General features: G+C 38.4%; 1 protein-coding gene across 6 annotated transcripts in view; it reads left to right on the top strand.

The window, feature by feature from the left end:
- Positions 1-16,563, top strand: part of LOC127536126 (hepatic lectin-like) — an 88,403-nt gene that overhangs the window by 15,944 nt on the left and 55,896 nt on the right. For 2 of the 6 annotated variants that reach the window (XM_051955616.1, XM_051955621.1), the window contains exons 1-2: positions 4,793-4,904; positions 5,073-5,156. The exons of 1 other annotated variant lie outside the window; for it this stretch is intronic. In XM_051955616.1, the coding sequence (XP_051811576.1) occupies positions 4,847-4,904; positions 5,073-5,156 (142 nt within the window). In that variant the 5' untranslated portion in view covers positions 4,793-4,846. Of the gene's footprint in view, positions 1-4,792; positions 4,905-5,072; positions 5,157-16,563 lie in introns of those variants that run through there. 3 more of the 6 variants (XM_051955623.1, XM_051955614.1, XM_051955619.1) reach the window with 2 other exon arrangements.

Genomic DNA, 16,563 nt, shown 5'->3' with positions numbered 1-16,563 from the left:
TTCATTCAATATACTTTTAGGGTTATTCTATTTCAGTTCATCATTTGCCTTCTGCTCGACCATCTCTGATTTGCTTGAAACTTTTGGTTTTATCATAAACTACAGACATTTCTAATGTTTTCTATGAAATTTTGGATTAATGTATCCAAATACTGTCTGAGCATATTTTTCTCAAAATTTGAAATATGACGCTGTTTAAACGTCAGCATCTCAGGAACTACTAAAGACTAAAGTATGACATGTTAACTGTTATTTATCATCATGTCATTGATTTAGAATCTGCCGTTTTCATTGAAATACAAAAAAAATGTAAGCTGTCATAAAAATCTCCATCTTTGAGCATAAATTAACAAAAATATTTATATTACAATGCAACAAACAACTACTGATATTTTCCCAACCATATGTAGTTGCAGGTCACACAAAGGAAAACAATATAGAATATAAAGTACTTTTTACCATTTTGAAACTTCACAATTCTGTTCTACTTAGATTATCTACCAATACTTTTGTTTTCGTGCTGCTTGTCGTACCCAATCAGTTACTAAAGTTCAGAAAATATAACCTTTCATTTTTGTGACCAGTTATGCCATATTCATAAGAATTTCATAGGTTTTGTTTCAGATTATTGTGACATGCAGCTACATGTGGTTCAGAAAATATCACTAGCTGTTATAAAATCATGAAAAATGTGATGCAGCTCACAACTTTTATTGTTTGTCCTGTTTTAGTGAGACAGGATCTGAAACTGACGGATTTGTATCTTTTCTGTTTTTCAATTTTCAAATCAGCATTTGAAAACATCAGAATCAACCAGAAGTTGGAAAATCTCCAAATGAAGTTCAAAGCTGTAAATCAGAGTCTCTCAGGTGAGGATTTAAACCAACAGCACTGAAATGTTGGACAGACTTGGATTGTTTCTAATCTTTAGTGTCATTTAAAGTTCCGATTTTTGTTATTTTTCTTTTGGTTGGTAAAAAAACAGACAATTGATGTGTGACTGACAGAAATGAAACGTTTTTATCCTTGCATTAACTACTCCAAATCACATATTTTTTTTCTGTAATCTCTTCAAAGATGAGACATGTCCAAAATGTGAAGCAGGCTGGGAGCATCATGGAGGAAAGTGTTATAACTTCACCACCAATAAATCATCCTGGGAAGAGAGCAGATGTTTCTGCCAAAGTCAAGGAGGAGATCTGGTGAAGATAGACGGATGGGATGAGCAGGTAGAAACTCTGCTGCATTCTCATGTGTATTATCACAACTTTATGTTTCATCATCTCAGCCTGGAAAAGTCTCACAACTTTCATCAACTTTCCTGTTCAGATTTTCCTGGAGAGACGACTGAGAGACGTAATGGAAAAAGCTGAGGACAGGTTCGAGTGAACTGCTGAACCTCCATCTGTGGACAGACTGAGACAAAACTAATAATAAAGTCTCTTAATTCAGTCAAAACATCTGTTATCAATCACAGTCATCTAATCTACATATTAAACCATGATTAGTTGGAACAAAATGATCATGTTTGACTGTTTCTGAGCATTAATTATCTATTAAATGAATCCATCCATCCATCCATTCTCCATACACCGCTTTATTCTCACTAGGTTCACGGGGGGTGCTGGAGTCTATCCCAGCTGACTCGGGTGAAGGCAGGGGACACACTGGACAGGTCACCAGTCTGTCACAGGGCTACATATACAGACAAACAATCACACTCACATTCACACCTACAGACAATTTAGAGTGATTAATTAACCTCAGCATGTTTATGGACTGTGGGAGGAATGATTCTGGAATAATATTTTACAAATTAAGCTTATTATTATTATTATTATTCTTACTTGAGTGAAAAAGCTCCATCTGCTTGTGAAGACGATGAGATGCAGCTAAAAGCTCCAGATGAAGCAGACAGTGTTGGTAGTGAAAGATCATTCTTGTTGATGGAAATAAAATAAGAATAAAATAAGCTATAAAAGCGAGTTTGTGAATGAGATTTTATGTAAATTAAGTTTGTTTATCAGTAAAATTCTTTAGATTTTTTCAAACAACACAGCAATCCCATCAGTGCAAAAGGGTTCCTAATCTTTCTTGATCTTTCATGAGTTTAATAATATCATTAAGAACACAGTGAAGGAGGAATGTTAATGTTTGTCTTAAGATGTCTTTGAATAGCTGTCAGTCTGTTTTATTGTTTCACTGTTAATTGTTTATTTGTGTATCATGTACACACGTGGACAAAATTGTTGGTACCCCTCAGTTAAAGAAGGAAAAACCCACAATTCTCACTGAAATCACTTGAAACTCACAAAAGTAACAATAAATAAAAATTTATTGAAAATTAAATAATCAAAATCAGTCATCACTTTTGAATTGTTGATTAACATAATTATTTAAAAAAACAAACTAATGAAATAGGGCTGGACAAAAATGATGGTACCCATAACTTAATATTTTGTTGCACAACCTTTTGAGGCAATCACTGCAATTAAACGATTTCTGTATTTGTCAATGAGCGTTCTGCAGCTGTCAACAGGTATTTTGGCCCACTCCTCATGAGCAAACAGCTCCAGTTGTCTCAGGTTTGATGGTGTCTTCTCCAAATGGCATGTTTCAGCTCCTTCCACATATGTTCAATGGGATTCAGATCTGGGCTCATAGAAGGCCAATTTAGAATAGTCCAACGCTTTTCTCTCAGCCATTCTTGGGTGTTTTTGGCTGTGTGTTTTGGATCGTTGTCCTGTTGGAAGACCCATGACCTGCGACTGAGACCAAGCTTTCTGACACGAGGCAGCACATTTCTCTCCAGAATGCCTTGATAGTCTTCAGATTTCATCGTACCTTGCACACTTTCAAGACACCCTGTGCCAGATGCAGCAAAGCAGCCCCAAAACATTACTGAGCCTCCTCCATGTTTCACCGTAGGGACAGTGTTCTTTTCTTCGTATGCTTGGTTTTTGAGTCTATGAACATAGAGTTGATGTGCCTTACCAAAAAGCTCCAGTTTGGTCTCATCTGTCCAAAGGACATTCTCCCAGAAGCTTTGTGGCTTGTCAACATGCATTTTTGCAAATTCCAGTCTCGCTTTTTTATGAGTTTTTTTCAGCAGTGGTGTCCTCCTTGGTCGTCTCCCATGAAGTCCACTTTGGCTCAAACAACGACGAATGGTGCGATCTGACACTGATGTACCTTGGCCTTGGAGTTCACCTTTAATTTCTTTGGAGGTTGCTCTGGGCTCTTTGGATACAATTCCAACGATCCGTCTCTTCAATTTGTCATCAATTTTCCTCTTGCGGCCACGTCCAGGGAGGTTGGCTACTGTCCCGTGGGTCTTGAACTTCTGAATAATATGAGCCACTGTTGTCACAGGAACTTCAAGCTGTTTAGAGATGGTCTTATAGCCTTTACCTTTAAGATGTTTGTCTATCATTTTTTTTCGGATGTCCTGGGACAATTCTCTCCTTCGCTTTCTGTTGTCCATGTTCAGTGTGGTACACACCTTTTCACCAAACAGCAGGGTGACTACTTGTCTCCCTTTAAATAGGCAGACTGACTGATTATGAGTTTGGAAACACCTGTGATGTCAATTAAATGACACACCTGAGTTAATCATGTCACTCTGGTCAAATAGTTTTCCATCTTTTATAGAGGTACCATCATTTTTGTCCAGGCCTGTTTCATTAATTTGTTTTTTTAAATAATTATGTTAATCAACAATTCAAAAGTAATGGCTGTTTTTGATTATTTAATTTTCAATAAATTTTAATTTATTGTTACTTTTGTGAGTTTCAAGTGATTTCAGTGAGAATTGTGGGTTTTTCCTTCTTTAACTGAGGGGTACCAACAATTTTGTCCACGTGTGTATCTGTTTTATATATAAATTTATATTAATTTTGTACAGCTGCTATCTTGGCCAGCTCTCCCTTGTAAAAGAGATTTCTAGTCTCAGTGGGACTTCCTGATTTAAAAAAGGTAAATAAATAATAATAATAATAATGGATTAGATTTATATAGCGCTTTTCTAGGCACTCAAAGCGCTTCACAATGGATCCATTATTCATTCACTCACACATTGTCACTCTGGTGGTGGTATGCTACATTTGTAGCCACAGCTGCCCTGGGGCAGACTGACGGAAAATACAGTCAAGCCTGAAACTATTCATAACACTGGAAGATGTTGAAATAAAGTTACTTTTATTCAGCCAGCTAGTTTTTCTGGATTGGAAATGACACAGGCTTCTGCCAAAAGATAATATGACGACGTACAACAGCAACATTGTGGAAATAATTATTTCTCAGCTTTTATTTACATTTGAACTAAAAGTGACATGTCCTAAATTGTTTGGGTAATAAATGATTTCAAGCTTGATTGTAAATCTTCCTAATAAGGTCAGTAGGATCTTTTCTTGTAATGAAACATTTTTTTAAATTTTGGAATTTATTAGACTAAATTATCTCACTTTTGCTTTCAGTTATTAAAATATCCTTTTTTATCTTTTTCTTGTGTTTCACTGTGACGGTGCAGATTCACACTGATGTGGAAATATTCTCTGAAAATCTTCTTTCAGCATCAACACAGCCACACAAACACACTGCCCATAACCCTAACCCATTTTCTGACGAAATTGATCTGAAACCCTCAAACTAAAAGAAAAAGATCAACTCTTTCGATGCTAATCTGATCCTAACTGTGGCTTCACCCCCAAAAAACGGAAGTGGAAGATTTAGTGAAGTGACCAAATGTTCACAGGAAGCTACTTGTTGTTGTTGTTTTTTTATGAGTGTCACGTGTGAAACTAAATTCAGTTCATTTCAGACTCTGTGAGAGTCGCACAGCAGGAAAATGCCTGAATCTGAAGTCCTGTATTCTGATGTGACGTTCACCAGACCGAAGGCCAACGGTGAGTCCATCTGTCTGTCTGCGAAGGATATGAAAGCTTTCTGACAAAACCCTCCAGAGAAGTGTTTGTTTTGGTGCTTGGTTTTGCAAGAAAAGTGGATGTTTGAACAGATATTTTAGCAGCAGTCCGTATAAATCAAACTGAGCTGTATCTGGTTTCATGTTTCAGCTGCAGAGACGTTTTCCCCGTCGGCCGACACAACTTACTCTGAGGTCAAGATTGCAAAAAAGCAGCCACCTGAAGAGCCGCCTGGTGAGTAAAACTAACCATCCATCCATCTGTTCTCTATACACCGCTTTATCCTCGTTAGGGTCGTGGGGGGTGCTGGAGCCTATCCCAGCTGACTCAGGCGAGGGCAGGGGACACCCTGGACAGGTCACCAGTCTGTCACAGGGCTACATATACAGACAGACAATCACACTCAGATTCACACCTACGGACAATTTAGAGTGATCAATTCACCTCAGCATATTTTTGGACTGTGGGAGGAAGCCAGAGTACCCGGAGAAAACCCACACATGCACAGGGAGAACATGCAAACTCCACGCAGAAAGATTCCAGGCCCAGGCCGGGATTTAAACCGGGGATCTTCTTGATGCAAGGCGAAAGTGCTAACCACTACTTCACTGTGCAGCCTAAAACTAACCAGCAAAAGAGAAATTGTGGCCTTGAGTTCATCATGAGGTGAACAGATGAAGCTATTTTTATGCAAGATATAGTTTCGTGTTCTTCAGTCACACTGAAACAGAGCAACATGAATGTTACTGCATGTAATGAAATGCATATTCTGTCTAACAGAGTTTAAACTTCTAACACTGTGTCATTGGAACAAGTGTATTTTTCCTCTAAAAGGCAACAGCTCTGAATGTAATGCCAATATATAAAATGATATTCAATTCAAGGAAAGATAAAGATAATCCCTTCATGTCGCATCAAAAAGCCATTTAAAGGAGAAATAAGTGCTTTTTAAAAACCATATATTGTAAGATTGTAAAAGCAATAGCAGGTCTTCCCCCCAAACCTCTCCCCTACGTTCCTGTCTGCCTTTTAACTTAATCTGTCAAATAAAGTCAGAAATGGCCCAAAAAATAACTTAACAAAGAAATAACAGAGATAAGTGAGGAATTAAAGACGCAATAAAAGCGACACATTTGGTTTTAACACTGGGGTGACATGAAATCTTGAGAATCAGTTGCTTAATTTTCTGCATTCTGGTGAATTTTTCTGCGTCACATTCTTGTGGGAATGTTTTTATTAATGTACAGGAAGACATACACTTCCAGATAATGCAGTAAAACAGTCAGGTATTCTGTATTACTGTCAAATAATTACTCTGCTTTGAACTATGAAATGTTAACACAGCAGTTCACAGCAATGTTTTTGAATTTTGACAACGTCTAAAGAAATTATGTTCAACCACCAAACTACACTGAGTTGGGTGAAGCAGATTTTCTCTACCATCATAAGGTGTTTTTATTATTTAATGATTAGCATAAACACAAGATTTAAGTTCATTACTCGTAATAAATGAAGCTGTTCTGATGAGCTTTTCTATGTGTTTGACAGGAACATTTAACTGTTATGTGTTTCGTTACTGTAATTATGAACATATGTTTTTAATTTGATGAAGATTTGATAAATTAAGTTGCTCCAATTAGATTTAATTCACTAATGTTTGATTTTTGTTCATGCTTTGGTTTATGTGGTAGCTTATATAATCGAATATTTAGTCTCATTTTCAATTTTTATTTTATCTTTAACAGCAGTTTGTGTTTTAAAATCTAATATTTAAACCTTTAAAACAACAAACAACAAATCTGAGTATAAATTACACACAATTTTAAGTTGATACAATAATCAACATTATTATGTCAGCACAACTTATTAACATATTTGTAATTTGAAAGTTTATTTTAAAAAATACATTTGATTTTTAATTTTGAAATTATACATTTAATGACGTGGTGAAAAAAGGCGCCAAGAATGAGCAGCTTCTGTTAAGATCTTCTGTTAAAATAATAATAGCTATTTTTATTATTATTATTATTGCTATTATTATTTGTAGTAGTAGCAGCAGTATTATAACAAAAATTAAAAAATAATTATTGTTATTATTATTATCATTATTATATTTAATTTTTTATTGTTGCTAAACAATTATTATTATTATTCAGGAAAAATAAAATAATAAAATATAATAATAAATATAATAATAATTGTTATCATTATTATTGTTTTGTTGTTTTTTGTATGAGTCAACACACATACAGGCTGGATTTAGACTTTAGTCTTCTCACATGTATTTGTTTGGGGAATTAACATCCTAAAACGTGCATGTGGCACCTTTTAAAGTCACTGATAATTTAATTAATTTGAATTTAATTCAAAAATCTCTGAAATTTAACTGCACAGGCACGTTTCAGCAAAAGATTTCTACACATTCAGGACACATCACAACATATCTGTGTTTGACCAGTGAGGATTCAGTTTAAAGCTGATTTCTCAGAACAACTCTGTGTCGACTTGTGGTGATTATTTCCTCAAAAGAGACTGTTGGGATCAAGAGTTCAGATTTATCATTTATTTCATCACATATTTGTCTGTATAAAAAAATATCACCAGTACCACCCTGGAAAGCAACAACATTGGAGGCTGTCAGCGACACCAGTACACAAGTCCATAGACAGAAGTTATTAGAGGGAAGGGAGGACCTGTTTTATCTCCAGAAAAAGAGTCAAAGAGAAGTCGTGGTTTATTTAAGAAAATGAGGAAGTTGCTACAGTCGAGGTCAAAAGTTTACATACACATGTAAAGAACATAATGTCATGGCTCTCTTGAGTTTCCAGTTATTTCTACAACTCTGATTTTTCTCTGATAGAGTGATTGGAACAGATACTTCTTTGTCACAAAAACATTCATGAAGTTTGGTTCCTTTGTGACTTTATGATGGGTTAACAGAAAAAGTGACCAAATCTGCTGGGTCAAAAATATACATACAGCAATGCTAATATTTGGTTACATGTCCCTTGGCCATTTTCACTTTAATTAGAAGCTTTTGGTAGCCATCCACAAGCTTCTGGTTGAATCTTTGACTGCTCCTCTTGACAGAATCGGTGCAGTTCAGTTAAATTTCTTGGCTTTCTGACATGGACTTGTTTCTTCAGCATTGTCCACATGTTTTCAATGGGGTTTTAAGTCAGGACTTTGGGAAGGCCATTCTGAAACCTTAATTCTAGCCTGATTTAGCCGTTCCATTACCACTTTTGATGTGTGTTTGGGGTCACTGTCCTGTTGGAACACCCAACTGTGGCCAAGACCCAACCTTCGGGCTGATCATTTTAGGTTAGGTTGAAGAATTTGAAGGTAATCCTCCTTCTTCATTATCCCATTTACTCTCTGTAAAGCTCAAGTTCCATGGGCAGCAAAACAACTCCACAGCATAATACTACCACCACCGTGCTTGACGGTAGGCATGGTGTTCTTGGGGTCAAAGGCCTCACCTTTTCTCCTCCAAACATATTGCTCGGCATTGTGGCCAAACAACTCGATTTTTGTTTCGTCTGACCACAGAACTTTCCTCCAGAAGGTCTTATCTTTGTCCATGTGATCAGCAGCAAACTTCAGTTGAGCCTTAAGGTGTCGCTTTTGGAGCAAAGACTTCTGTCTTGCACGGCAGCCTCTCAGTCCATGGCAATGCAAAACACCCTTGACCATGGACACTGACACCTGTGTTCCAGCAGCTTCTAATTCTTGGCAGATCTGCTTTTTGGTGGTTTGGTGGTTCTCGGTTGACTCTTAACCCTCCTGACCAATTTTTTCTCAGCAGCAGGTGATAGCTTGCATTTTCTTCCCAATCGTGGCAGTGACAAAACAGTGCCATGCACTTTGCACTGTTGCTCTTGGGACCTGCAGCTGCTTTGAAACGGCCTCAAGTGACTTTCCTGACTTGTTCAAGTCAATGATTCGCTTTTTCAGATCCGTGCTGAGCTTCTTTGACTTTCCCGTTGTAGCGTTTGTGGGCATTTGTATCCACTGAGCCTTATTTAAATGGCCTCAGAGAAGTAACCAGCTGTAGTCACTCAATCAGTCACAAGAAGTTAAGAGGCAATGCTATGAAACTCAATTCATTGACACAACTTTCTAAGTCAACAAAACTGCGAATTCATGTTGCTGTATGTATATTTTTGACTCAGCAGATTTGGTCACTTTTTCTGTTAACCCATAATAAAGTCATAAAAGAACCAAACTTCATGAATGTTTTTGTGACAAAGAAGTATCTGTTCCAATCACTCTATCAGAGAAAAACCAGAGTTGTAGAAATAACTGGAAACTCAAGAGAGCCATGACATTATGTTCTTTACAAGTGTATGTAAACTTTGACCTCGACTGTATGAAGACATGGCAGATATATGAAAACTCTTCTGTTTTAATGTCTCGTGCTTCTACAGGAGCGGCAGTTGTCCACATGTTTTAACTCATAACTCTTTTGTTGGTGATTTATTTAAAGCTTTGTTCAGTCATATTTTGATGCTTATCTCCACGTGTCCTTCAAACAAAATGAGTCAAATATCGAGGGGGCGCTCATGCGCAGTAATGGAGTAGACCTGTCTTTATGAGGCTCCGTTGCGGTCTTCTAAACTTTGCCTTTTTTCGCTACACTTACTAATTGTCATTTTGCCCACCAACTGTCAGAACTGTTTTTAAGTGATAACCAGCTATTTTTCCACGATGGGACCTAAGAAGGATGAAGGAAAACTGGCACACTCGGCTGCATCAGTGAGCACTAGCAATGATGCTATATTAGCTGCTATCAACAAGTATGGTGCTGAGATAGCTAAAGTTTCAACGCAGGTGGAAGAATTGAAAAAGTCGATGGAGGACCGCCTGAACACGGTCGAGAATCACTTGTGCACATTGCAAAGCGAGTTTAGTCAGAATGCACAACGTTTGGACTTTATGGATGCGGCCCTTTCCGATGCAGACGTTCACATGACTTCACTGGAAGCTCGCTGCCGTGAACTTCAAGCAGAAAACAGCCAACTTAAAGCTAAACTAAATGACTTGGAAGGACGCTCGCGGCGGCTAAACATCAGGATTGTTGGAATCAAAGAGGGTGAAGAGAAGGGTAACCCTATAGAGTTCGTGACACGACTTCTTCCCGAACTGGTTGGCCCGAACAATTTTACGAAGCCCATCAAAATCGACCGTGCCCACCGCAGCTCCAGACCCAAGCCTTGTGATGCTCAGCGCCCGCGGATGATCATTGCAAGAGTCCACAACGATCATGACTTAACCAACATCCTCAGACTCAGCCGGCAGCAGGCTCCACTCCACTATCACGGCAACAAAGTCTTCATCTTCCCAGATTATACGACGGAGGTCTCATCACAACGTCGAGCCTTCAACAACGTTAAGAAGAAGCTGACCGACGCTGGTGCAAAATGCTCTCTATGGTATCCAGCCAAACTGCAAGTGATTTACAAGGACGAGGTCAAAATCTTTAACACACCAGTGGATGCTGAGAGGTTTGCCAACTCCCTGTCTGACAATGTATAACTGGCAGTGTACACTGCTTTAGTCTGAATTATCGGGTGAAGTAGTATGTGACGTTATTGAAATACAGTGAACCCTCGCTATAACACGGTTCACCTTTCACGGCTTCGCTGTTTCACGGATTTTTTAGTGCAGTTTTTTTATGCTTTATTTAAACAGTTCATTGTGTTCTGCATCCTGATTGGCTAAGGGACTGACCAATGTGAACAGTGTCTGTGCCTCGTCTCCTCTGCGCTGGATCATTTCTCTCCTTGGTCTCCATGTAGTGAGACACCCTGAAAGACGGAGCCGACGGAGCAGCCTTATTCTTTTCCCCCGCCGTCAACCGGACAGTGGACGTGGTCCCCAGCCGTCTCTGGCCACCGCAGCTGCGCTCCCCAGGAGAAGAGCGCCGGCGAGAGCCTTTCCCATCCCCGACTGCTCCAATTGATTCAGCCGGCCCGCTCTCTGAGGCAAGAGTACCGCCGCGGCGTCCACCTGGCTGCAGCTGCAGTGCTCCCCCAAGTGCAGTATTGTATAATAACTGTAAAAAATAAAGCTGACTACTTCACGGATTTCGCCTATCGCGGGTTCTGTTTGGAACGTAACCCCCGCGATAAACGAGGGTTCACTGTATTGCACTTTAATTTACCTCACCGTTCCTGAAGGGCACATTGAAATTAAGATATTCTTCCTATGTGTAGCTTTATATTTGGATACTCAACTTATATTAGAGGACTGCACGGCTGTTTTGATTGCAGTAATGCAAATGTTGTGGCTATATTGCCCAGCAGTCTCCCGAGTATCAGTGGGTTTTGCCGCTTCGTTCTTGTTTTTTGCGGCGTAAAGAGTTTGGGTTTTGATATGTTTTCTTTCTTTTTTAAGTATTTGTTTACTCTGTTTTGGTTCTCCTGCCAGTATGATAACTCGTTGCATCGCTCCACATACATTTTTAGTTTGCCTTCTTGAATGCAGGTCGACTCCTCAGGGTTGGCTTTGAGTCATCTCACATTTACAATGTCAGGGCCTTGGGTTTCTGGTGGACAAGAGATGTGGGGGTAGAGATCTCAGTTGATCTGTGGGACAGAGCCTTAAGAGGTATAAATTCATGTTCAATAAATGCCAGACTTCAGCTTATACAGTTTAAAGTTGTACATCGCTTACGTTATTCTAAGACGAGGCTTAATAGACTTTTTCCTTCCATTTCACCCTTGTGTGACAAATGCAAAGTGAGTAATGGTACATTAGGGCATTTCTTCTTTTTCTGTCCCTTGCTTAAAAACTTCAGGTCTGAAATTTTTCAATTGTACAGTACGGTATATAAGAAGACCATAACACCAGATGTTTTAACAGTGATACTTGGCTGTTCAGATCAAACTGTGTCATGCTCCCAGTCAGCTCAGCAAGCCATCATGTTTGGCATGACTATTGCAAAGAGGGTCATTTTGAGAGAATGGAAGTCCACTACGCCTCCTAGTTATTATAAATGGCGGAACGATATGATGTCATGTTTATATCTTGAAGAGATCCGGTATGGTTTGTCTGATACTCAAGATACATTTAGATCAATCTGGGGTCCCTTTGTTGATCATATCAAGCAGAAGGGGACTCGGCCTGCAACCTCAGGGGACTGAACTGTGGAGCCTGCTCACTCTGGACTGCTGGCACTGTTGTATTTGCACTATGTGGATTGTATGCATTAATTTTTTTATATTTTCTGTGAAAGATACCTTTGCACTGCCAGCGTTTGTGTTCATGTTTGGAATTTTAAATGTGAAAAATTGAATAAAACTATATTTTTAAAAAAATGAGTCAAATATCTGCAGCTCAGAGAGTTTGAACCCAAAATACTTTATTTACAGAAGTATTTTTCTCCATTATGTGTGTGAATATACAGTAATTTAAGCTCAAATGTTTGAATTCCCTTGTGTTTCTTTAAGATACTGCAGTTAATCCAGATTTCTATGAAGTTTAGCGTTGTAGATTAAGTTTCTAAAAACTGAGAGGGTGTGTTTTTTAAACTGATATGTATACTTTTCCCCAAAGCAGCTGAATTATTTTAAATCTAATCATGTACACACCACAGAAAAGAACTAATATTTATTCTCTCCATATGTCACGTTCAGTAAATACAAGAACAGAAAATCGATTTTTTTTTTAAAAAGATATAGAAAGTGCAATAAATGTTTATTTTTACAAAGATGTACATAAGCGCATTAATAGTACTACCAGTTGTAATAGAAATAGATTAAAAAAAATACCAATAGTATAAATTGCAAGTTTAATATTAAAGTGTTTCATTTGCATTCAGGAAAAATCATTCTTTATATTTTTAAAAAACAAAAGTGATTTGTACTTTTTCATAACAGAAAAATAATGTTTCCCTATAAAGAATAGTGCTTTTAAAAAATACTGTCTAGTATTATATTACAAGCAATCACAGTAAAGATGTGTGTACTTTTTTGAGCTTTGTTTTAGAATTTGTTGTCTGTAATTGCAGCCAAAACATTAAAATACAGGGATGTCCAATGTTACCAGCCCACCGATATAGCGACCTGATACTGGCACAAAAAGGTAATATCGTTAAATATCGTTCTAGTTTTTTTTCGCCTTTTTCGCGTTTTTTTGCCTGCATCACGAAAACCGATAAAATGGCTGGAATTCGCCAGCATTTATCGGACTCAGAGAGAGGGAGAGTGGTGAAATGTCATTTGAGACAATTAAAAAATATATATATACACACGTGGACAAAATTGTTGGTACCCCTCAGTTAAAGAAGGAAAAACCCACAATTCTCACTGAAATCACTTGAAACTCACAAAAGTAACAATAAATAAAAATTTATTGAAAATTAAATAATCAAAAACAGCCATTACTTTTGAATTGTTGATTAACATAATTATTTAAAAAAACAAACTAATGAAACAGGCCTGGACAAAAATGATGGTACCTCTATAAAAGATTGAAAACTATTTGACCAGAGTGACATGATTAACTCAGGTGTGTCTTTTAATTGACATCACAGGTGTTTCCAAACTCATAATCAGTCAGTCTGCCTATTTAAAGGGAGACAAGTAGTCACCCTGCTGTTTGGTGAAAAGGTGTGTACCACACTGAACATGGACAACAGAAAGCAAAGGAGAGAATTGTCCCAGGACATCCGAAAAAAAATTATAGACAAACATCTTAAAGGTAAAGGCTATAAGACCATCTCTAAACAGCTTGAAGTTCTTGTGACAACAGTGGCTCATATTATTCAGAAGTTCAAGACCCATGGGACAGTAGCCAACCTCCCTGGACGTGGCCGCAAGAGGAAAATTGATGACAAATTAAAGAGACGGATCGTTCGAATTGTATTCAAAGAGCCCAGAGCAACCTCCAAAGAAATTAAAGGTGAACTCCAAGGCCAAGGTACATCAGTGTCAGATCGCACCATTCGTCGTTGTTTGAGCCAAAGTGGACTTCATGGGAGACGACCAAGGAGGACACCACTGCTGAAAAAAACTCATAAAAAAGCCAGACTGGAATTTGCAAAAATGCATGTTGACAAGCCACAAAGCTTCTGGAAGAATGTCCTTTGGACAGATGAGACCAAACTGGAGCTTTTTGGTAAGGCACATCAACTCTATGTTCATAGACTCAAAAACCAAGCATACGAAGAAAAGAACACTGTCCCTACGGTGAAACATGGAGGAGGCTCAGTAATGTTTTGGGGCTGCTTTGCTGCATCTGGCACAGGGTGTCTTGAAAGTGTGCAAGGTACGATGAAATCTGAAGACTATCAAGGCATTCTGGAGAGAAATGTGCTGCCTAGTGTCAGAAAGCTTGGTCTCAGTCGCAGGTCATGGGTCTTCCAACAGGACAACGATCCAAAACACACAGCCAGAAACACCCAAGAATGGCTGAGAGAAAAGCGTTGGACTATTCTAAAGTGGCCTTCTATGAGCCCAGATCTGAATCCCATTGAACATATGTAGAAGGAGCTGAAACATGCCATTTGGAGAAGACACCCATCAAACCTGAGACAACTGGAGCTGTTTGCTCATGAGGAGTGGGCCAAAATACCTGTTGACAGCTGCAGAACGCTCATTGACAAATACAGAAATCGTTTAATTGCAGTGATTGCCTCAAAAGGTTGTGCAACAAAATATTAAGTTATGGGTACCATCATTTTTGTCCAGCCCTATTTCATTAGTTTGTTTTTTTAAATAATTATGTTAATCAACAATTCAAAAGTGATGGCTGATTTTGATTATTTAATTTTCAATAAATTTTTATTTATTGTTACTTTTGTGAGTTTCAAGTGATTTCAGTGAGAATTGTGGGTTTTTCCTTCTTTAACTGAGGGGTACCAACAATTTTGTCCACGTGTGTACATGTCATATTTTCCAAAACTTAAGTTGAAATAATTTTCTTATTTTGCACAGACAATATTTTCATTTGAAAGCCTTGTTGCATTTGACAATGCATCCATTGGGTCATCACAATAAAATTATGTATAATGTGTTAATTCCACCACAGGAGATATGTGATCTTAGCTAAAATTAGTTAAATAGCCCATATATATTGGTATCGGCTGATATCGGCATCAGAAATTGAGAGTTTGACAATATCGGCATATCGGTTATTGTCAAAAAAGCCGATATCGGACATCCCTATTAAAACATTCAGACATTATGGTGTGAGTGAACATGTTTAGTACATGTGGAAACACAGCATTAATATTTATTCAAACGAGGATCACACAGAGCTAGAGGCTTCATTTGCAATACAGATGTTGACAAATAAATAAGACATTTAAAAAAACATTAAAAATGATGGTTAATCTATTAACAAGGACAATTAACTTAATAAAATCCTCAAGAGTAATTAGAGCAATTGACATTTTAAACTATCAATTTTTAATTAATGATATATCTGTGCTTTTTAGTAGTGGATAGAGTGGCCGTCTCGCAACCGGATGGTTGCGGTTCGATCCCCCGGCCCGTCGTGCTCATGTCCCTGAGCAAGACACCTAACCCCTAATTGCTCCTGATGGGTTGCGGTTAGCGCCTTGCATGGCAGCTCCCGCCATCAGTGTGTGAATGTGTGTGTGAATGGGTGAATGTGATGTATCATGTAAAGCGCTTTGGATAAAAGCGCTATATAAATACAACCATTGACCATTTAATTTTCTGCAGCAAAAATCTTCTTTCATTTTCTTCCAGATGATATTACTGGAGAAAGCTGATCGTTTGTGGTGCGTCTGTGTGCTTCATTGTGCAATGTTCCTGTTTTTGTGGCCAGAAGTTGCATATATTTATCTGTTCATCTCTTTCTCTGTTGACCGTTCAGCCGGTTTCCATGAAGATGAGTCAAGCAGAAAGCTTAAAGTCACGTCAGAGAGAGTCGCTCTGCTGGTTCTCACTGTTCTGCTGGCAGCTGCTGTCATTGCTCTCGGTGTTACCGGTGAGTCTGTGCAGCTCTTAACACCAATAAACAGCTGATTAAGGTTAAATGAGACAGAAAATGTTTGTGTCATTAAATTTGCAACTAATCTTGTTTGTTCAGTACAACAGAAGAAACTACACCTCTTTACAATATCACTTAAATGTCAAATGATTCAAATTGTATATTGAAGTAACTGCATGATTTCTAAGTTAAACAAAAGAACATTTCCTTTTATGAAAAGTCTGAAATAAATACTTTAGAAAGGCTATGTTAAAAACACAGGTTTCCAAGCAGAAAGTGATTCCCAATCAGCCAAACCGCATAAAGGTGGTTATAAAATGAGCCGTGAATGGGATGAGGTTGGTTGTTGCTAGAGGTACGGACCCGTACCCGTAGCCTGTGGACTACGGATACGGCACTTTGCCATTTGCCAATCAGATACGCGAGATCTGGTCACGTGACTCCCGGTAGACGCTAGCTGTACGGATTCATAGCATCGGTATTGCAGGTACGGACCCTAAACCTGACCCTAACGCTAACCCTAACCTTAACCTTAACCTTTGCTTACCTTTCAACAGTTTGCAGTGGTTAGCAGCTTCTTGACTCGCGAGACTCGCGTATGGGTCCGTATCTGTCTGGCAAATGGAAAGTGCCGTACCCGTAGCCTGTGGGCTACGGATACGGACCCGTATCCGTA

Source organism: Acanthochromis polyacanthus, chromosome 11 (assembly GCF_021347895.1).
Source record: "Acanthochromis polyacanthus isolate Apoly-LR-REF ecotype Palm Island chromosome 11, KAUST_Apoly_ChrSc, whole genome shotgun sequence".
Classification (NCBI taxonomy): Eukaryota; Metazoa; Chordata; class Actinopteri; family Pomacentridae; genus Acanthochromis; species Acanthochromis polyacanthus.
This window is presented reverse-complemented; position numbering and strand designations above follow the sequence as displayed.